This window comes from Periplaneta americana, chromosome 1 (genome assembly GCF_040183065.1).
Source record: "Periplaneta americana isolate PAMFEO1 chromosome 1, P.americana_PAMFEO1_priV1, whole genome shotgun sequence".
Taxonomy (NCBI): Eukaryota; Metazoa; Arthropoda; class Insecta; order Blattodea; family Blattidae; genus Periplaneta; species Periplaneta americana.
Window position 1 is genome coordinate 130,790,310 of NC_091117.1, and position 23,425 is coordinate 130,813,734.

General features: G+C 38.0%; 1 protein-coding gene across 3 annotated transcripts in view; it reads right to left on the reverse strand.

The window, feature by feature from the left end:
• LOC138700998 (TOX high mobility group box family member 4) overlaps positions 1–23,425 on the reverse strand; it is a 507,699-nt gene that overhangs the window by 49,785 nt on the left and 434,489 nt on the right. For all 3 annotated transcript variants that reach the window (XM_069827475.1, XM_069827484.1, XM_069827492.1), the window contains one exon: positions 15,073–15,208. In XM_069827475.1, coding sequence (XP_069683576.1) covers positions 15,073–15,208 — 136 coding nt within the window. The remainder of the gene's footprint in view (positions 1–15,072; positions 15,209–23,425) is intronic.

Sequence of the window (23,425 nt, forward strand, 5' to 3'; positions counted from 1 at the left end):
TTCTATTTAGTTCGGAAAATTTGTCATTTTCCGTGTTCTGTGTCTTCAATGTGTACCATTTCGTTTCCTAAATATATTAAAGTTTTAGTGTACCAACAAATACCACTATTATTATTATTATTATTATTATTATTATTATTATTATTATTATTATATTTTTTCCCTAGCCGGGGCCTCATTCCAGTTTGGGGTCCTAGGCAGAAGTTCGCTGCTGATTGCAATTAGAGCTCAGAAGATAGAGGGGAACGATAGCAATGTATCTTTATATATGGGGCCTCTGGGATGAAATCTGGATTATGGGACAAGTAACTACAGAGAATCATCGGAGAGGAACGGAAGGTGAAAAAGGAATAAGAAAACAGGTGGCGAGGAAAAATGACAGGAGAGAAAGGAAGAATAGAGAAGGGAAAGCTGCTCTAGCAATAGTTGCTGACTACAAATCCAATGAACGCAGGTTCGGTTCCCGTCAGAGAAGTGGAAATTCATTTCCCTCCATCAATACTGAACGTGTATCCCTTGGCTTGTGCTCGAGACAGTTTCAAGAGTTGAGGCCTTGTGTCCTAAGTGGGCAACGAGCTTCGATTTTTAAGTAACATAAGATATTGATATGTAATGGCTAGGCCTGATGCTGTACTTACAAATGGTGAAAAAAAAAGGAAGGGGTTGTTATCTGTCTTGGAATGTAAGAGAATGCTTATTCGGGTACAACCCAGCGAGTTTGTGTTAAATTGTTGACAGACAGAGGAATATATAATAATAATAATAATAATAATAATAATAATAATAATAATAATAATAATGATAATGATGATGATAATAATAATAATAGTAATAATAATAATTTGTCTCGCAGGAATTCTTTTACATGCCAGTACATCTACTGACATGGGCATGTCGCATTTAAACTTAAATGCCATTGACCTGGGCCGAGATCGAACCCGCAACCTCGAGCACAGAAGGCCAGCGCTATACCGACTGCGCTACCCAGGCCGACTGAAAGTTGGAATTTTAGGATTGGAAGATTGTAAGAATGAGAAGGGTTGGTCCGGAAGTACTTCTCTATTATGTTGTTCATTGCTAGGAAGGATTTATCCGTTTTAGAACGCAAACGGTACAGGATGTTAGGAAAACAGTTACGAAAAATGCAAATATTAAAAAAAATTAAAAATAGGCACTAACGTCGAAATAGGCATTTTAGGCACTATAAAATCCCTTTATTTATACTATATTTGCATGAAAAATGTAAATATTAAATCTCAAGCCTGTATATATCAAGGAAAAAAAAATAGGTTTTTGCCTAAATTCCGCTCTCTAATAATGATCAACAACAACTCACATGCCGGCTCCTGATACTGGACCATGTTATTCATCTCCTGAAAGAATAAAATCCTCGATTGTCTTTCAGGAAAGGGCTATTATTCACACTACATCTCATTACTGAGTCAAAGGCATTCAAACATTGGAACACTTATAGTTCACGAATTACAAGATGGACTTGCGCTACGTTAGTCATCGACTGAGGCTGGTGGTACGGCACTCTGAAATCATATCAAACGTCCTATACGCGTGAAAAGGCTGTCAACATTCAAAACAATCACTTCACCGCAAAATCAGATTCCTAACACAGTTTGAGAGACGAGAAAGAGCATTGTCAACGCCGCATTCATAAAATGAGACTTTATCTCGTGGAGCGGCTTCCTTTGCAGCTTCATAATTTCCTCTCAAAAAGCCACGTCAATAGTAGAATTATTACAACCTGGCACCACGTGGATTAACAGGAAAAAACTCAAAAGTTAGAGATAAAAGGGAAATATTGATAGCACTTCCATAATCTACTTTGCTGCATGATGACGGCAAATGAACAAACTTCTCAATGTGGTTGCTGGGAAATGGACCGTTGTCTGCGGGATATTTTACTGTTTTACATCAGTTTATAAAAACTGATGCAGTTCCCTACACTGTCGAATTTGTTTTACAAGCATTAGTAGAACTGTTCTTAAAACATGGATCGCCCTTTTATTTATCGCTTTGAATTTTTGTATAGTGCCTGTAATTGCACGTCGCTAATACTTTCATTGTCCATATAGTCACAGAAATATTCTTACCAAGCAACTGTGATTTATTTGAATAGTATTATATTAAGAATGTAATTATAACTATTTTCTGTCGATAACTGGTATAGTAACATGTCACTTAATGTGATGTACCTAAATGTACGTATATTTCTGTCGATGCTCAATCATATGTTTGTATAAAAATTACCTGTTCTTGCATCTAAATAAAACTTCACAAGATTTGTTCTGAAATCCTTACTCAGCTAAAAGCGGGAGGGGAGGGAGGAGAGGGTAGGGTAGGGTAGGGTAGGAGAGGTCAGCGAACTTCAAGGGCACACATCATACAAGGGGCAGATTCGAGCAAGCTGTGACAGATCTGCTTCTTCAAAGCGGACTTCGGTCATGGATGAATATATAATGGGATGCGAAACTTACTGAGTTTTCCGTTAACACATGCTAGAGGCGCTAATGTAGAAACTGATCTTGCTGTTATCTGTTGGACGGAGGAGAACTTATTACATCTAGCAGCGCACTAAGTAGCGAAAACAAAAACTATTTACTCTATGCATTTATCAGCGCACCTGGTGAACGAAAATGTTAAACTATGCAGAAAATATTCCTTCCCTCCCATTCTCATCGATATTCTCAACCCAATTTAAAATAAAACATTTACATTTTTATTTCTCACACCATCTTCCACTGAAATTCTTACCGGAGCCAACAGGAAGATAAGAGGGACGATCTATTTTACACTACCTAATTAAAATACAACCAGAGACAGAAAATAAAGCAAACGGTTAGATAATTGGGATTGTATTCTTTGGGTATTTAGTGTACAGCGCAATGGAAATACTGCAAAAACTACTTAAATAGTTCAATTTATTATATTACTATTACTTTACAATACAATCAACAACACTATTTTACAACGTCCATAAACATCACTGTTTAACATACACTGCTTATACACACACTTAGTATCACTTTATGTCCACTCATTAGCAAGTTTCTTGTCTTCTCTAGCATCGTCTGTTCTCTCGAACGAACGGATAAATAGAGAATTCTGGGTAATCTACCCAATATGTAGTTCTAATGTTCACCGCCCATGACGTCGGGCGCTGATCACCTTATTTGAACCCCCTTCCGTCAGATGGTGCTGACCGCAGTTTCGCATCCTATTATATATTCATCCATGTTTCGGTTCTTGTCACGCTCGACAAACTTGAACCGAACAAAGAGCTTGAAACGCACGACACTAGTATATACTATTGAAACGATTATTAATATTGAAATAGTGAGTAATGGTGGAATGATGGAGTGAAAAGGAAGAACTTCGAGAAAAAAAGCACAGGAACTTCGTCACTGTTCACCACAAATACGACTCCGCTATCATCGCAATTCATAACCAATATCCGCGGTCATTGTAAACCAGCGCTCTGCCAACTGAGGTAGGCTACTAAGACGGTTTGGTAAAATATTTATGTTTAAGTTTATACCACGAAAAAAAAATAATAAATTCTACTAAATAAACTTTTAAATGATGACGATCAAGCCAATGGAAATTAGGTCTATGTGAATTTAACTTGTTTCAACAATGAACCTATCCGCATAAAATGTTCTGGAAAATTAGAGAGGGATGAAACTGCGTCATCTTCCACTTTTTTATGTTATTTCCGAAGTAATCTTCTGTCAAATGTTCAGAATACAATTTGTGTTGTAATAATATGTTCGAATAAAATTATCTCTTCTAATGGCAGATAGCCATCGCAACAGTAGTTCTGCCTTTTTTTTTTTAGGGGGAAAGCTAGAAATAACACATATTTTTCTTATAATGCCTCTATCATATTTAAAAAAATACCAGCAATATATTTACCGAAATAGTTTTAGTGTAAGCTAACAGAATAATTCAATCTATATGAAAGAGCTATTTATTTATTGCCTGCATTAATTGAATGTTAGACTTTTAGATGCACTTAAATATCGTTATTTAAGCATGGAAAGTGATGCTGTAGCCTTTCCTGAAGCGATTTGTGCAGTTACAAGCTTACAAGAATGCATCATTATGATAGATTCATCAAATGCACACTGGATACACTCGCAATCACTATCACAACCGCCTGTTAAATGCCACACTTGCCACAATGATGAAGATGCGCGAAGGGTTTGAATTTAGTACAGAACAGCAGCGCTCGCTGTGCGTCTAGGTAAGTAACTATAACGTCATTGGTCTAGGCGACTGTGGGGAAGATTTTACCTTAAATATTTCTACAGTTTAAAAGGAATTAAGTTATTGCAGTTACAAAAACAAAGGGATATCTGCGAAACTCATGTTTCCATCTTCGATAACAACGTTCAAGTTTTGCTGAGAGTCAGCTGTTAGCTCGTCAAACGACTAGACCTAGAGCTCTGATTATGAAATGAATAAGGTGAGTTGGCTAGAGAAAATTTAAGCGGGGGAGGGACAATTTGCGTTATAATGGTTGTTCCTCGATGCGTGAAGAGATACAGTAAACAAATTAGTGGAGGAAACAAAACAAAGGCACAAAGAAATACATTCTCCTTGTGTGACTTCATTTGGAACAGTAAAGAATTTCACACGAGCTTCGCATATTTATGAATAAATTCTAACACAACGTTTCTCAAACTATGGTCCTACAGGTGTATGTTACTGGGCCGAAATATACGATTATTATTTAGCGAACACGTTAACAATAAAGGATTACGGTCCTAAAGTTGATACCGAATGATACAGAATATTATACAATGACAATCTCAGGCCAACCTGAAGGGAAGGTTCTTTCTCAGTGCTGCACACAAATAAGTTTTTAGTAACGTAGGGTGCTATGCATAGACATTTCGCTAGCCCGCGCTACGAGCGTGCTAAACTAGCCCCGGCTATCGACTGATTACTTGTACAGGATTCATATCATATCATGTCGCTAACACTGGTTTATGAATACGAAAAACGTTAGTTCGCTGACCATCCACCGGAAGCCCGCGCTAAAAAATATCTATGAATATGGCCCTTAATATTTAGGATTATAAGAAGCTTTAAACCAGTGGCGATTCCTCCATGTAGGATATGAGGTTGATCCTACAGTTTAATTTCGTGCCTCTGAGGATAGAAAATATATGTTAACTCCTGCGAAAACATTTTAATTACAGATTTTGATTTTCAATGCGTCCCGACGTATTAATTTCCTTTACGCTTCCACTTTCTGTCGTGAGTTGTCGCCACTGGTTTCCGAGGAACCATCCAAATATCTTACATCAAACGGTATTTATAACAGTGAAGTTAGCGGACAGGGGAGGGAGCGGAGGGCGGGGTATGGCTTGAGTTTAACCGCGTTTGAGGATACGGCCGCGTATCCTAATACTACGATCCTTCTTTCTGGGTAATGGAGACCCTGTCAGAGACTACAATAAGAATTTTCAAGTACCCTTATAGCCTCCTTAAATGCAGTTCATTGGTCATTTTAAAAGAACAGAATAAAAGAAATAATAAATAATTTAAAATGATATAACATAAAAAATAAATGAATAAAAAACAAAATTACATAAAAATAAATAAAATAAGCTATAATAAATACAAGAATTAACAGAACTTTCCGATGACAGGACAGCCGAAAGAATATGCAAATGTACGACGGAGCATCGGTAAATATCGGGCAGTACAATGGCTTAGGAGCCATCTTCGCAACTAAAATGGGGAGGAGAATCGAACTTCACCACTAATAAATTGCCAGTTCCAGAATGGTGAGTCAAAGACTAACATAGGCGTACTTGTATTGATTTTGCATGCTCTATTATTATTATTATTATTATTATTATTATTATTATTATTATTATTATTATTATTATTATTATTTTCTGTCTTGGTCATCAGTCGTCAATCTCATATCTTACATACAAAACATATCACGAATGGCCACTGCTTTAAACCTAACATTACATGAATATATGTATAGGAGGTGAGCATACCAAGAAGCCAACACAATAGCGGGCCTCTCTTTAAGACAACACAGAACTAACGAAAAAACAGTTATGTTCCAGGTGTGATTCGAACTCACCAAAGCGGTGCTTTACAAAATAGATACCGTAAACAACGAACAATTCTTTTCATATATGATGATTTAGGTTTAACGTCTGGGAAACAAAGAACTTATTATTTGACTCAGTACACCTATGCAAAGTTCTAGTCAAGAAAATATTTATACAAAAAGTTTGAAATTATGGCAATTTAGTTATTACATAAACGCTTAAAAGCACACGAATTTTTTATAAGCATATACCCGTATAATGTTCTTTCTTTACACTTCAGGAATAGTGATCGGACGTAAAACTTAAGTAAAATAACATGATGAAAAGAAACATAAAAACCTATGAGTCGTTTCCAGGATTCGAATACTATACTCTCTCTGAAAAGCAACCATGAAAAGCATTAGTAGCATGCCTTTCCCTGTAGATCAGGCTATTACTGATTCACGACATGTGCAATAGATGGACGTACAGCGCTAAGAACATCAAGTAGTTCTAACATCTCTTAAGCAATTATCTTCGAACTGTTCAACTTTGGATATTAATTACAACATATGAATAACTTCCGTTAAAATATGTTGAACTAGCGAAAGGAAATACTACCATTAAATCTAAAATACTATCCATATCTCTCTATTATTTAATCTGTTTACAACTCACGTGCTTGCTTAGATATGAAGCTCTTAATATGTGCCTGAGAATATAATACAAGATGGATACTTCCTCACGGAACAATGAGTGATTACGGAGAATTTGTGAAATTACTTCAAGAGAAAGGGGAGTACCTCGAGAAAGTCTGCCCCTTCTATGTCCACCACAAATTTCAGTCTGCTCGCTAAACATTAGATCCTTTAGCACTAATCATCTCGTACATTATCGCTATTGACAAAACTTATGATAAGCTTTGGCACCTTATGCACTTCGAAGTATTCTCTAGGTTACAGTTCTTCCTAGAGCAGGGATACAGAACTAGCGAGAGAGAGGTAGAAAGCATGGGGAAAGCGTTGGTTTCCCGTCCACAGTCCACCGGCATTGAATGACGTATCTGTGGCCCGTACGCAATCACATAAGACAGACACTGAATACAATAATCCCCCCCTATCAAGTCAATGATGCGGGGATGGAAGGAAGGGGTGAATGACGTATTCCGATGACTGACGTAACGCCACAATTGTCGCCCAGTTCTGCAAGCCTGTCCCAGAGGCACAAAAGCTGGCCAAAAATGTTAATTTAATTTTTAGTTTCATAATGTTTACTTTAGTTCCTCTCATTTCTTATCGTCTGGCACTCACAAAACAGTCACCCTGTTTGCAGAACTCCCTTTACTCACTTGTTACTGAGTCTGTAAAGTGAGTGGAAGAAGTGTCGTGGTTTCAGTATTGTGGCTGCGTGTTTATCATAAGAGATTCAAATATTGTTTTTGTGTCCTTGTTGTGAATCAAGAGGCAAATATTATTACTGATTGTGTAAAACTAAGTTTTGGCATTTATATATTATAGCTATCTTGATCCACTAAAATATTCTATGTGTCTGAGGATATATTATTATAGGATGTATATTTGATGGTGTTCAGGTAAAAGAGCTTATCCCACAAAGGAAAATTAAAAAAAAAAGTTACAATTAAATTTTAACAAATTGCACTAGTTACAGCAAAAAGAAGTGACATTTAAAAATGAGGGTTAAGCCCTTTTACCTAAACATCGTCGATTTGTAGTTTGAGATTTTGAAGTTTATTCATTAAACAGACCTGCAAAAATTGCCCGACGTTGGCCGATATTATTTATTTAACCAATGTATTGCCCAGCATGTTTATTTTATGGTCTTGAATGGAAAATTAGTCCTTATTTGACCCTTTTGAAATGAAATTAAACTCATTTGTTTGCATAGTGATAAATTAACCTACTAACATATTAATTCATTATTATTCCACAAAGAAAAACATGTTTAATTTGACTTAATTTGCTGAAATATACAGAACTATTTGTAAAATAACAAGAGTTACATAATTCATTTTGGTTTCAGAAGGAATACCGTTGTTCAAGGAGGCAATAGTTTCAGATTTTATAGAAAGAAAAGGGCAGGCGTGAGTTGCTTTGTTTCGGTTTGTTACAGAAAAAGCTGATGTAGAAAACTCCTCTGATCAGGTAAAATTATTCGCAGACTCAATGAAACAAATAGAATGGTTGACAGGTTCTTGAAAAACAATGAACAGTGATTGGATAAAGAGTGTGTGTTGCGATATGAAAGTTGTAAAACCTATTCAAGGGAAGAGAGAAAGACCATAGACAGAATTTGAAGAGAGGGTACTAGGTTTAACACAGGGAAATCGAAGTATCGAGGAAATCAGCGGAAAGTGTGGAGAGTTTAACTTTCGCAGCACAAATTAAACATCGTGGATTTAGCACTGTGGACCACGCAAAACTCTTAGAGAATATGCAAAAAAAAAAAAAAAACACCAATTAGAGCTTCTAAAATAAGAAAATCTTGGAAGGTTGACATCAATCAGCAGCTCGTTATGAAAAACTACAATGAAAAATAAATGTTGGTGCTTTTTCTGGATGCCGATTTTATATTGCACCAGTATAACGCAATGAGGGAAAAAGCGAAAGGTCTAAATGTCGTCATACAAGAGAATCTTAAATTCTAAGAAAATATGTTATCCTGAATCTGTTTCAGTCACGGAATCTCATGCAGAAATGAAACTTCAAGATCACTGAATCATACATCTTACTGCATTTTGAGGTCACAAGAGTCTAATATTAATGATGACAAACTTTTTATGTCTTTACTATCAAAATGGGCAAAAAAACTCTGAGGATGTTATTACTCTAGTGAAGAAAATAGAGATCGATTTACAAGAACTCTGATCCCAATCTCTGGCTGGAGAGGACAATTCCAGTGACAGTGAGTGACATATAAACATCAAACCACATTGAAAAGTAAGCAAGTAGCACTAATTTATATTTTTTAGGTTATTTTATTTCATGTAATAAGTATACTAGTCGCCTGGAATCTGAAAGCATAGCGGCCGTTAGCTTCGTCTGTAAAACAGGTGTGCGTATGCGCGAGCATATACTATGACCGTATTCCGAATCTCAGCGCTGAGCAATCTGATGGCATCACGGTGTTCCAAATTTCAACAATGACGTCACTGATGCTCCACCAGTGTCGCACCGGTTCCATCATCTTGCAGAGGTGGTGGCAGTATCCATCAGCCGCCATCAGTGAATCTGATTCGTTCTTGTATAGGGCGGGAATTAGCAGACGAATGACATCATGCACTGTTGTGTCATGGCGGTGTGTTCTGCTGTGTTGTTTGTAATGAGCACAACGTAAAAAAATATGTTAATGGCTTATGAGCGAACATGTCAACGGACCAGTTATTATTATTACCGGTTCAAGAAATAAATTGTTTATGCTCTCTTTTCTTTGAACGAGATGACAGTACGGAAATTTCACAAAATCTTGCCAGCGTAGCACAGACAACAACTTGTACAGCCGCCATGTTAGCCATTGAACCTTCCAGCAGTTTTGTTCCTATTTCGCTGCAGCGTGACGTCATTGATGTCCACCGGTCCGGTGAGATTCGGAATACGCTGTATAGTATTGCTTCTACCCACCGCGTGACGTCACTCATGCTTGCAGATCCCAGGCGGGAAGTGTGTGTTAAAATTGCATTTACTATTTTTGGTCAGCTTTTCAGCCTCTAGGAAGCACTGTGCATGCTTCCATTCATTTCTGACAGCGTTCATACAACTGTTGAAAAGTTATGAAAATAACATTATTTGCATACGATCGAAAGATTTGCGTTGTACTGGGTGTTCAGTTCAAAATGTGTCTTGGCTCGCTGTATGCCGTCATGTGGCTAGCTGATGAGCCTAGAGAATTCAATCTTCCTACACTTCCGCAGCTCAGGTGTATAATCTAAGAGGCAGAGAAGTTGGCTAGCAAGTACGGCGTTCATTCTGAAGAGTACGTGCCGATACGTACGGTAACGCCGGTAGTGGCAGGAATGTGAACTGTTTGGAAATACGTACTGTCGGGATATGGGGAGAGGGTTAAGACGATTACTTACGTATTTGTTGACATTAACTTCGACGGTCAACATGGACACGGAGCATTTGATTTGTGTTGTGGAATGTTACCGTACGCAACCGATAATAACAAATACCCTGCGTACGACTTGCCGGCGCAAAACACAGTTCGAAAGAGGTTATGGTAGCACACAGACCGTTCAGACCGCCATCTGTTGCTACGACGTTCAAGTTATACCGTACACGTTCTCAAGTTCAGATTGAAGAACGCCTTAAATAATAGGCAACTTCTCTAACATATAAGCTGAAACTCGCTTCAAATCGGTGACCCAACAACAGTGACGTCATGACACACTTTGAAATGAACACCCAGTAGTTCCTGTACTGAATACTACTGACGCCCACAAAGCTGATCCGCGGAATTTTTGTTTCACAGTTTCTTTACCGTACACTTACTGGAAAACCTTCCGAATTCTGATTGCCCTTTTGCCTAACTGTTTGATATTCATACGCTGCTCAAATGCTGGTGTGATGAACTTAATCACTACTATTGTTGATGATGATAGTGAAATTTGTAAGGGCGCGTCAGCATCAATGGCTATTTGCACCTATACTTGTAGTTCTTTGTGTGTGGTGAAGTACTAGTGTTAACACACGTCATGTGAGCTAAAGTTGCTGATACAACCAGGAGCGTATCTATCGCTGGTCGTTGAAGCACAGTAAATACAATTATTGTTAATACTACCTACTACCACTATCACACAACGTACAATGCGTTCTGTAGCATTGCACGGCTGCCGATCGACAAAATTATTATTACTTTACATATTCATTGTAACTTATTTGTTCTAAGAGTCTAAAAATTCATAATTCCTGCACAGTTACTGGAAAAACGCCCTTCTACCTCGGAATAAGAAATGGTGCTATAACAGAAGTTTGCCACACGCAGGGCATCGAGAACAGCATGCGTGATAGAAGACGTCGAAAGATTAGTCGATTCGAAACTTATTAAGACTGAAATGCAAAAGAGAAGAGATAGCCAATAAGACCCCAAAAGCAATGGTTAATTTTCTCCAAAAGTCACACTCGACTAGAAGAAAACACAATGGCACTCCTACGACATAGGATGAGCACGACTCCAGGTCACTACTCAGGACAATAAAAATGAACTCCGTGCTACAGGTGAAATTGAAACACTCGACAGTGGCTTCCACACATATGGCTGCACGAACTATTGCGTACAATCATACATCATGGTGTTTAAATGTTCAGCTCTGGTGTGAATTCCCGTATGAATGGCAAAGACATTCACGCGGTGTTCGCATATTTATAAATACATTTTATTATCCTACTTCTTCTTTCGGAATGAAGGAAGGCTAAAGGAGCTCATTTCCGAAACAACCATTCTGTAGAGCAGAACACCTACGTAAAATCTAAGAATAATACTGCTTTTTCTCGTGGAGATGAAATTTCTAAAATGGGACGGCGAGAGTAGTAGAAATTCCTTTCTCACTCCCACTAAACCGAGCCCCAAGGACGCTTTATCTCTCATAAAATTATTTTATTGTTCGCTACTCTGATCCCAGTTTGGCGACGTGTGAAGAGGAAGAAGGAACAGCGCATGTGCTGCTGCAAGATTCGACCATGCGCTCAAGGTAACATTTCTCTATAGATTGTTCACACCAGCAAAGAAGTCCCGAAATGATGCGCATGTTCGTCGACTCTTCATTGATATCCTCGTTGTTGGAATATCATTTACTCGCAAGCAAGCCGTTCGACATGTCACAACAAAAGAATAGAGATGGAAATTACATAAACGTGCCTATGTTGAAAATACACGTTTGAAGATATGGGGATGCGACAATGACTACGTCATTTTATTGTATCCATTTGTCATCATATCTACGAAAACATAAATAAAGCATTAAATTCTGCGACAAACGCTCATTTTACCGCGATATATGTCTATTTAATTAATTACAAGCACAATACAAAATAATTACAAATGAGATGTTTCAAATGTAGAACCATCATCTCTAAGAAGAGACTTTGCACATTTACAATTAAGTAATGCCAACTTTCACTTTATATATTTGAAAGAATGATGTTAAGAACAAAATGAAAAAAAAAAAAACTGTTCTAATATCAAAGAAAATAGAATAAAAATTCTGCAACCGGCAGCATTCAGCTGGTCAGATAATAATAACCTTTCACAATTCGAGCTTAGGCATTACACAGGAATTTGCAATACTAGCTAACGTAATAAATCTAATGTATTTATTGCACCTTTGTGAAAGTCACTCACTTAATAATCGAATACACAACAATTACATAACTCTAAAGTATACACAACACATACACCCACCACACAGCCACACGAACATTGGACATGTTTGCGAGTTACTGAATTCGTTACAAAATTCAATTGCAGTCTATGTATCAACATAAAAATGTTCATAATAGTAAAATCACTAACAGGATAACAATTCGTACAGATTCTCATTTCCATGGCTTTTTGTAACACAAAAAGAGTAAATGTTGGCCGGCCATAAATAAAATTGCCATGGATCTAGTTGCTCTTACAATTCAATTAATTTGTATTTAGTCTAAATGAAGACCTGAGAATGATAAGTGGATAAAAACCAAGGCAGTAGTTTTGAAATAATCGAGTAAAACTATTTCTTAACAGTCACTGAAAAATGTCGGATATTTTTTAACATTATATACAATTAAAATAAATATAAATTGAATCTTCAATGAATTATTAATAAAAAATTACAATGGAGTTATCCAGTTCTCGCTCTCAATCAAAATTCTGAATTTCTTTCAATACAAAATGACTAAAATGTGAACTTAAAATACTATTTACCTTAATAACTTGACTTAAAATGTGTTTTAGCATAAAGAAAATAATCATTTCATGCCATTATACAGTAAAAATTAACTAACTCTCTTAATATTATTTTGAACAAATATAAGCAATAAACGTATCCAGTTCTCACACTCAAAGAACGAACTCAAATTATTTCAAGACAACATGTGTATATAAATATAAATATTATTTACCAAAGTATTAATGTCTGCTGTCAGGAAACATATAATATTCATATGCTAGTATTGTCACTCTGAGTACAAATCTGTGTCTTTTGCTTTATTATCCACACTTACTTCACGAATATGAACATATCACTGTTTATACACTGGAGGAATGAACTTCTTAAACTTCAAAATATCACCCAGTTTTTCTGACTTAATGGCAATGGCGAATCGTACAGATTTCCAGCTAAATCCAAATTAATTTCATGCACATACACTCCTTTCTTCATAGCAACAGAAGTATCAGACACGAGCATGTTGTGTATCACGCTGAGAGTGAGAACAGGCTGAGTCTGGTCTTTGTCCACTTCTCTTTCTCAACAAAAGTGAAAATCTAAACAATCATAATATTCAGAGTTATCTAGTTCCCTTTTTATGAAATACTTGACTACCATTTCACACCAATAGATGGAGTAAGAGTTATAGTTGCGTTTCGCATTAAAATCTCAATTTCATAAAAATGGACTTTATCCACTTACCATTCTCAGGTCTTCAAATGAAGTACAGTGGAAACTCTTAAGTTCGACTGATTACGTAGGAGAATTAGACACGCCCCTATACGGGCACAAAGAAATGGGTTTGCCATTTGAATGGAAATTGGTCCTATGTCTTGTAGTGATACTTTTGTTAAAGGAAAACATAATATTTTATTGATTAGGACATCCATATTGATCACTGATTTTAAATTAATGAACTCTTCTTTTTCTATTTGAGAATTGTGCCGTTTGTGAGACGGAACTGTCGAAACCCACTGTGGTACTAGAAGCGCAGCGGGGCGGGCAGGAAATGCAAGTACAGTACTGTATTCGTTGATGGATAACCAATAAGAATTTGCATTAATTTCACCTGCCACACCCACTACCCTTATTGGTCGGCACTTTCAATTCTGTTCTGTCGAACTTAGGAGAGTCCACTGTACATTCCTTATGGCTGTCCGTGTCATGAGCTCCAAGAAGCACGGTTCGTAACCCGAGTCATAAAGTACGAACTCACAATGTAATGGGTTTGAATCTTAATGCACTGCTCGACAATGACCGAGATATGGCAGGCACGAGGCTTATGTTTTGAACAAGCCATTCTTTACTCTTTCTCCCTTTAGGTGTTTTAATGGAGTACGCCCCCTTTTGGCATTTACTTCTGCGACGCTTTGACGATGGGTGCCAGGCCGTCAAAGTATAGAAGAGAATGAAAAAGCAGAAAAGCAGTCCAAGAAAAGAGCAAGAAGCTCTCACATTGGATCTGAATCAGCCTACGGTATTAGCAAATCAAATGCAAAAACTTCAGTAAGACTACGGACTACGAGAGAACATCAGAAAAGATAGGCAAAATATCCTGGTCAATCTATAGGCAAAACTCTCTTAACGGCCCCTACCAAGCTCTGACAAAACCCCTCCTGCATTTGAAAAGAAGAAAACTTAAGAGAGCAGTTGAGTTAATTGTTATTGCACCGGCCATTTGAGGAAACATCTATAAACTATGGGCTCTTTCAAGGAGATCTTCTTTTGTATACTGTGCAAGCAGCACAGAGAGACTGCAAAACATACTGCTTGATGCGAAATATTAGTAGTATAAATGATCCTAACATACAGTAGGAGCGAAGGCTCCGGAACTTTCAAGAATACAGAGCTGGAACTCATATCATGGGTTAAGGGATAACACAAAAAAGTCCAAGAGGCTGACGTGCGTGAGTCAAACAACTCCAAAGAAAATCCCCTTTTCTTACTACTGCTACTACTAACGTCTTAAATGTTACCTTTCTTTTTACAAATAACGCGGCTGATGATGAATAGTTAACCCGGGCAGTCGCTAGTTGGTAGAGTAATGCATACAAATATGCAGAGGTTACTTACATTCTTGTGCTCGGCGTCCAGAGCGTCCCACATCGAGGCTACGATCTTGGAGACTTCTCCGAAACTAGCATTCGGGTTCTGTCCCTTAATTGCAGCCTGGGTGTCACGGAAGAAAAGGGCATATGCAGACACGGGTCTGTGAACAGAAACATTAACAATAATTAATGCCTGGAAGATGAACAAACATCAAATATGTATAATGCTGACAGGGAAAAATGAATTTAATACTTTCTTTTACGTGAAAAGATAAACGTCAGAAAATAAAATAAATGTAGTGTAGGCCTACTGTATAGTTTACAATATCAAAATTATGAAATTCCGAATAACGGGAACGCGGTAATTTCTTGTCCAGTATCCTAATTCAGGTGCCGACATAAAATACCGATTTATTGATACTATTTAATCCTATCGATATAAGGTTATGAAATTAATAAGAATAAATCACTAACACCACTGAATACATGTTGTTGTTGTTTAGTCAACTGTCCAAAGACAGGTTTGAACCTCATAAGTAACACCAATAAGGCATCACCCATGAGGCAACTAGGCCAGGAGATAATGGGGTAGGCTGGCCAGTTCCTTTCCCCCTCCAATCCATACATCGCCGATTAGCTACATATTCCACTAATCATTCTAACAATTTAATATTTTCAAGGAAAAATCGTTCCGGGGCCGGGTATCGATCCCGGGACTCTTCGCTTAGCGCACGAATGCTCTACCGACTGAGCTACCCCAGGAACTATACACAACACCGTCACAATTTTTCCTTTATATTCACACAACTCAAATGGGCTGACAAGACGCCAGAACCCAAATTTGAAACTTTGGCTGAAAGCCAGATTTGCATAATATATTCGTTACTGGAGGTACGTAAACAGAAAGCCATAATTTAAGTCACACATAATTTGTGTGCACTCAAAGTTGGGTTCTGGCGTCTTGTCAGCTCATTTGAGTTGTGTGGATATAAAGGAAAAATTGTGACGGTGTCGTATATAGTTCCTGGGTACTCAGTCGGTAGAGCATTCGTGCGCTAAGCGAAGGGTCCCGGGATCCTTGAAATTATTCAAATCTGCTTTACAGGGAGCTACTACCTGAAACCCAGATTTCCATACAAACAATTGTTCTTCCTTTGACACATATCAAGTGAGATGTACTGCCTGATAATAGATATACATATCAGAGGTTAGTTAGTGGGATTTAAAAGGGCGCGTTAGCTGCTATGGCTCTTTGCGCCCTTATCTCAATCAGAGGTAAATGGATATATAACTACAATTAAACATTTGTTTTAATGACGTCGATTTATAAGACACTATTTTAAGATTTCAACACTATTTCAAGATTTGTCCTTGAGAAATAATGCAGTATCTATGGGAGGACAAACATTTAAAAAGTACGCGAAAACGCGTCATTGCAAGGGAAATTGTGGCTCAGAGGAAGTGTTTATTTGTGCTCCAAGCCTGTTGGTCACTTATCTCACTCCGGTTTTCGCCCTTCCATATGTATGTGTATGTATTTATTCACACTGTAAATGGGTAAATACCCGCGCAAATGGGAACATTAGAGAAATTTGAAGGGAAGAGCCGAAAATGGACGTAATTTAATAGCTACCACGAAACCATGTACCGGTACATTCCATACCTCACTGCCATCTTTTATGGTTCGCTTGGCTTTGTTTTTCGAGGACAGGACCAAGCGACGGATCTTGCGCTTAGACTTACTTCAGTTCATTACGCGATGACTGTCCACAAGTCCGACACGTAGGTCATCTGCCTCAGCCCTGACAGAGCCTGGTTTCATAACCAGACGAATGCCTGATAAGTCCCAGGGCCCGAAGCCCCACGTCATTTCTATATCAGTATGGAAAATCTGTGTGTGTGTGTGTGTGTGTGTGAGTCTAATGCCTACTCACTTCACTTGCGTGATTCGGGTTGCAGAATTGTGACCCATTTTCAAGTTGCACACCACTTCGGCGGGCTGTAGCGGGATTCCAATTCTTGCACACAAAGCAAAGCTATGTCTTAATCGTTCCTAAAGAACTTCCATAGTTTAAAATGGAAAGTCAAATTATTTGTTGTAACTACAATTCCACGTGCTTGTTAGTGGCCACACACACACCGGATAAAAGATATAAAAAAATCCGAATTCCATCCAGTAGTGTCTTGAACTGAATAAAACATGTGACATATTAAATATAAGGAGTACTGAGTACTATGTTTCTAAACGAAAAAGGCTGTCATAAATTTAAGGCTGCCTAAATAAATGCTGGAAAGTGAAGGGGGTTGCTTTCTAGTTTATGGGCAATAAATGTTTAAGGTTGAGTGGGGGGAGAGGAAAAGACGGGTGCTGCTTCCTACAGCCGACACCAATATACGATACAATTCCACCGTCCCAAAAACGTTCATCGAATTCTGGATACGTTTGCTATCCACGTATGCATGATATACAGTATATTTAAGATCTATGGCCTTCACTACTTTACTCAGCTGTGATGGATGCATTGAGCAATGAGGACAGACATCCCCTGAAATCAAATTATCCATGTTTTCTCTCCACTCGCAGCGATGCTGGAGGGGTAGGTGATGTAGGGGAAAGAGGGAGGAGAAATGAAAGAGGAGCAGCTACTGTTATCGAAAGAGAACGAGAGGGAGAGCAAAAGAGATGGCAAGATGGAAGAGAGAGGGCTTCAGAATGGTTCTTTCTGTATAATCAATAAAACATGGCCCATTTGAATTGCAGTATTCCTCTGTCAACCGGACTACCTCATCTCTGATACTCTATTCCTCTCCTTCTTTCTCACTCTATCTCTCTTGCACTCCCTCCCTGTCTCTCTCTTAGCGCTCTCTTTCTCTTCTCCAGCCGCCATTGCCAACCCTTGTAAATATGCTATGACGAAAATTGGAAATTCATGTATCCCACTATGCAACAAGGAAGGAAGAAAAAAAGTTCCGTGTCCATGGATATTGAAGCGAGACCGAAAACGTTCAGATTCGCAATGTGGATAAAGTCTGCCTGAGAGAATAATTGTTACGAGGAGCACGTCCGTTAAAAGTAAATATACAAACTTTTCTACTTCTTTTCTCCCAAAACCTGTCTCTCCCTTTTTTTGAAAATAACTCTTTTCCTTCTCTTTTTAGTGTGTGTGGACCCCTTATTCTTACCGAAAAGTCGAGATTTGCTTTTCTCAAGGCATTTTTCATGGGATGCTGCGTGTAAAAAAAGTTTCCTTTCCTTTTTTCTTTTTGACTTAAAAACTTTCTTTGTTGTTACAGAGGAGTTTAGTCACTCGCTCTTTTCTCATCTCTCTTACCCTGCTTCTGGACCACACTTGCAACTTCTGTGGTGGTAAACTGACGGGAAGAATGTGCGAGGAAAAAAAAAGGACTTTCAGTCGGATGTTTTTTTTTCTCGCGCAAGAGCACGCTCGCATGTCGTACGTTTACAGATCGTAAGCAGCTAACATGAGCTGTCCTCAACTCTTTCATCGGACGCAAACTATCTGCACACTTAACCCTTAAACTGGCAAAACTTCATTTGAGCCCCAATAATTTTATCTACATATAGAGTTAATCTTCTCAAAAGAATATTGGACAAAATTTCCTTTTTCCGAAGCAAGTCCAAGCTTATAAATTTCGTTAGATAATGAACTTCCACCCTCTTGTATTAATTCTGCTGGAATTTGATCGATACCTGGAGACTTATAATTGTTCAGATTTTTTATAGCAATTTCGACTTCAGAAAGTGTGGGTTCAGGTATAAATGGCTCAGTAGTTTGTATTTCAATTTCGTCCCGATCATTTCTATTTGGCCTATTCATTTCTCACACTGGTTTATTAAACCTTGTCGGACTGTAAACAAAACAACTACCGCAATGTCCATATTTTATATATGTTGTACAATATTATAGTATTGTGAAATTTTAATTTTCTTATCAATTTTGTTCTATTAAAATTATAGCACAAAGCCTATTAACCTGTTGTATCCTATAGGATAATTTGTCAATTTAAGGGTTAATAAAGAACTAAAGGAGAAGGTGAGAAAAAAAAATTACGTGGTATACGCATCGACGAAGATGCAGCTATGACAATGTATGACAGTTACGACCGTAAGTGCGACCTGACTACACAGTTTTTCGTTGTAAATGCAATTTCCAAAGTTTATCATAATTTAAGACCTGACGTGGTGTACACCTCACGTCACGGGAGTCTCACAATGTTTGTCGGCCAGAAAGAAAAGGGTCAAAATATGGGTTCTAGTAAACCTTGGATGTTATTGTTTAGTCAACTGTCCGAAGACAGGTCTGAACCTCACAAGTGATACCAAGAAAGCACCACTTATGAGGCAACTAGGCCAGGAGGTAATGGAGTAGGGTGGCCAGTTCCTTTCCTCTCCGTTGCAAACATCGCCCACTAGCTATATATTACACTAGTCAGACGTCAGACGCACATATTGTCTCTTCCTCTGACACATATCGTCAAGTAGAGATGGGATAAACTGTTCTTTTTAAGAAACAGTTTCGACTATAACTGTTTCATGAACGAAGCTGTTCCAAAATAAAAGTTTCAAAGAAACAGTTTTATAAGAATATGATTACAACATCAGTGCCAACTGTTCCAACTGTTCAAACTTCTCATCTGTTTCAAGAACATGTTTCGAAGTCCTTGAATCGTCTTTAAATCGGCTGTTCAGTGTATTATGACGACGAAAGCCATTTTTCGTAGGTTACTGTTACGGGTACAGTAAATAACTACAATTCAAAATGAATTGATTTTAGTAAAAATAGTAAAATAGTTTAATAACGATGACATTAACCGATGATATTTTTCGCGGTATATGGGTATTAATAATTAACACTATGTTAGGGCACCATGAGCATAATCTCCATCAATGGACAGCTAATAATTAATATCAGATTTATTAGGGAATTTGATTCGTACAATTAAACTGCGCGATCCTACATAGGCTACTGTTGGATGAAGGTCGTGTGGAACATGGATAATATTATATCTACTTACGATTGGAGGTCAATGACAGCGCTACACATGGCCTTTGCAGACAGCAAAGAAGAGGAAAACTGTTTAGAAATTGAACTGTTTATCTCCTGGAACCATGTGTATCGTTGGAGCATGTAACACTCTTTGGAACAGGTGGAACAGGTTATTTCACGAACTGTTTCGTATCGAAACAGTTTCAACTGTGAAACAGTTCCAAATAAACTGTTCCAGCTTTTTTTTACCCATCTCTATCGTCAAGTGAGATGTACTGCCTGATAACAGAGGTAGGCCTACATATCAGCCAGAACCTCAGTCAGAGGATAAACCTTAGATATGAATATTAATTAATAAACGTGCTATGAGCATTTCCATAGCTCAAATGACTTGAACTTTTGGTTTGTTTTATTTTATTGCATGTTACCTGCATAATATTCAATACAAGAGTGCGTTGTATTTTGTATCACATTACTTCACGCTTCATCAATTTCTTAGTAGTGTCTTGTTTATTGTTACTTATTTTAAAGAAATATACACAGACTTATTTTATACACAACATACATAATAACCTGCAAATGAAAATGGTAGACATAGGCCTATAGGCTATGTAAAACACATTGGTCTTAACTGAAGCATAAATACGCAATGTAAGTTCTTTATATAGGGCTCCTACAAATACCTTTCCGGTTTCGAACACATGTAATTTATGTTCTATGAATCTGAGGCGCATGAATGTAGTACCAATAGAAAGAGAAACTCAAAAAGTTTTGTTCTTGATCTTAAAAATGTCCAATATGTCCCCCTTTGGTAACACGGCACACATAAAGCCTATAGTCAAGTGTTCCACGTAGGTACGCGGATTTTCCGACCCCCAGATTCTGAGGTTAAGTCCGTTCACTTTACTAGAAACATGAAAAGTGGCTTCGTCAGAAAACACCACGGAACGAACAAATTCATCACCGTGTTCAATTAAAGTGTGCATACTTATGCAGAAATTTCTTCGTAGCACTTTTTCCTTTGGCTATGGGGCTTGCAGCAACTGTAGTCGGTAGGATGAAATCGCAACCGCTTGCGAAGAACCTCGCGTTAAAATCAGTGATCATTTAAGGATTGCAGGCCCACTGAGTGGATCTGTACCAAACTTTGTTCGATCATGCCACAGCACATTAATAACCGACTGGTTCACATGAAAATCAAGCACACAAAAATCATTTCTGTCCTCTATAGCAGCCATTTCACCTCAACAATGAATAAATTTGTTTATATGCGCTATTATGAGGCAGTATTACTAACTAAGAAAACAATGTTGCCACAACTAAACTTTTTGAGTTTCTCTTTCCATTGGTGCTATTTTCATGCACCTCAGATTCATAGAACGTAAATTACATTGTTTTAAACCGGAAAGATCTTTTGTAGGAGCCCTGTATTATTTAGATAAAACAAAATTTACTTTTAATAGCTTATTTAACGACGCTGTATCAATTAAGTTATTTAGCGACGATGGAATTGGTGATAGTATTTGGAAAAATAAAGTAGAGGACTTGCCATGGATTATCTGACACTCGCCTTACAGTTGGGGAAAACTTAAAAAAAAATACAAGCAGGTACTACAGTAGGCAGCAACAAACTATCAGTGTCGTTACCAAGAAGGTCCCACCTTATTACGTAACACATGTTCGTGATTAATTCCATATGCAACTTTTCACGGTGAAAAGTGGACGCGCCGGTAACGTTCTGGAAGCATTGGCAATGAAAACCCCCACCAGCACCGCCACCACCACCGCCACCACCACCCCGGATTGAACCTAGGATCTTTCAATCATGTCTTACAAGAATGCAAAATTTAACATAACATAGACCTATCTACCTGTTGAACGGAATAACAATCTGGTACATCTTCCGGTTTTATCATTTTCGAAAGTAAACTCTCTTAAAGAAATTCGTTTCAATATCCTATTGCATTTCCTGTGTGATACTACTTTCGTAAAGTACGTATCTATGATAATAATCGTTTAATCGCGACGCTCGCAACTGCAGAGGTTTATATCAGCGTCGCCGGTGTACCGGAACTTTTGTCCCGCAGGTGTTCTTTTACATGCCAGTAAATCTACTGACATGAGCCTGTCGCATTTAAACACACTTAAATGCCATCGATCTCGGCCGGGATCGCTCCCGCAACCTCGAGCATAGAAGGCCAGCGCTATACCAATTGCGCTACCGAGGGCGACTATCGTTTTATCGTTTGTTTTTTTCTCAGAAATGTAATCTATCTCTCGTTCACTTCGACACGAAAAATGACAGACTAGTTTTGCCTGGATTCCTCATCAGTGACAGGTTTCTTTCACGTGCAATAAATATGTGACAAGGGCCTCCCAGTTTTACTTTCCTTTCGGAGGAAGCCATGCTCAGAATGCAATGAAATGTTCAATTCGTATTCACTTTATCTATCATAAATTGTGCATGTATACTCCGTGTCTGCAATCTGTAGAGCTAGTCGACGCATTTGGGTATAGTCGGAGAGAAGCGAATGGTCGGATGCTATCAGTGCGGGAGTGTGTTGCGGTCAGCATCGGCTCGCGGCTGCGAAGTAATATAGATCTCGCAAGCAGGGAATACCGACGGAAGAAATGCGAATGAAACAATGCGATAAGGAAGAGCGGGCGACAGGAAAGGTCACGAGATAGCTTGAATGATATTCAAGAGTACAGTCGGAAGAGAAATGACATCAATAGAATCAAGAGTACAGTCTGAAGAGAAATGACATCGATAGAATCAGTCTTGCGTTGTGATAGTTACATTACGACTTTAGTTTGTTCCATTGCATGTGAATACGTGTCTTGTATCGCACGGTATTATTATTTCATTCGTAAACACATGTTGCGCGTTTAATTAGCTTCGAATTTTTCTCTTGCTACGTTCTTTATTTCCACAGCGATGTCGTCATTTTTTAATCTTCTTGGAAGAGATAGTACTTCCATCGGCCCGTACCTCTCGCTCCCTCGGCGTGCCTACATAAACACGTCAAAACAGACAGCAACGCCACCATTGCTTTTCGGTAATCGTTCCTTGTGCGAGCTATAAGAAGCGCGTGGCAAGCAGAAGATGATAGGTAGTGTAGTAACTTCACTGCAGTTAGATAGAAATGATATCCTCTTTATACTTGGCACGCTCTTAGAATGGTACCTCATAAAAGCACGTGGGCAAGGCAATTGGTTGTACACCAAATTATACCTGTGCGCAGTTAGAAAAATAGTCCCTCTGTATAAATGGTTTCTTGATTTTAAAAATATTCAATATTGCAATTTGCAAATATTAAACAAAAGTTTAGTTGCTAATTCATATTATTACAACAATATACACAACTG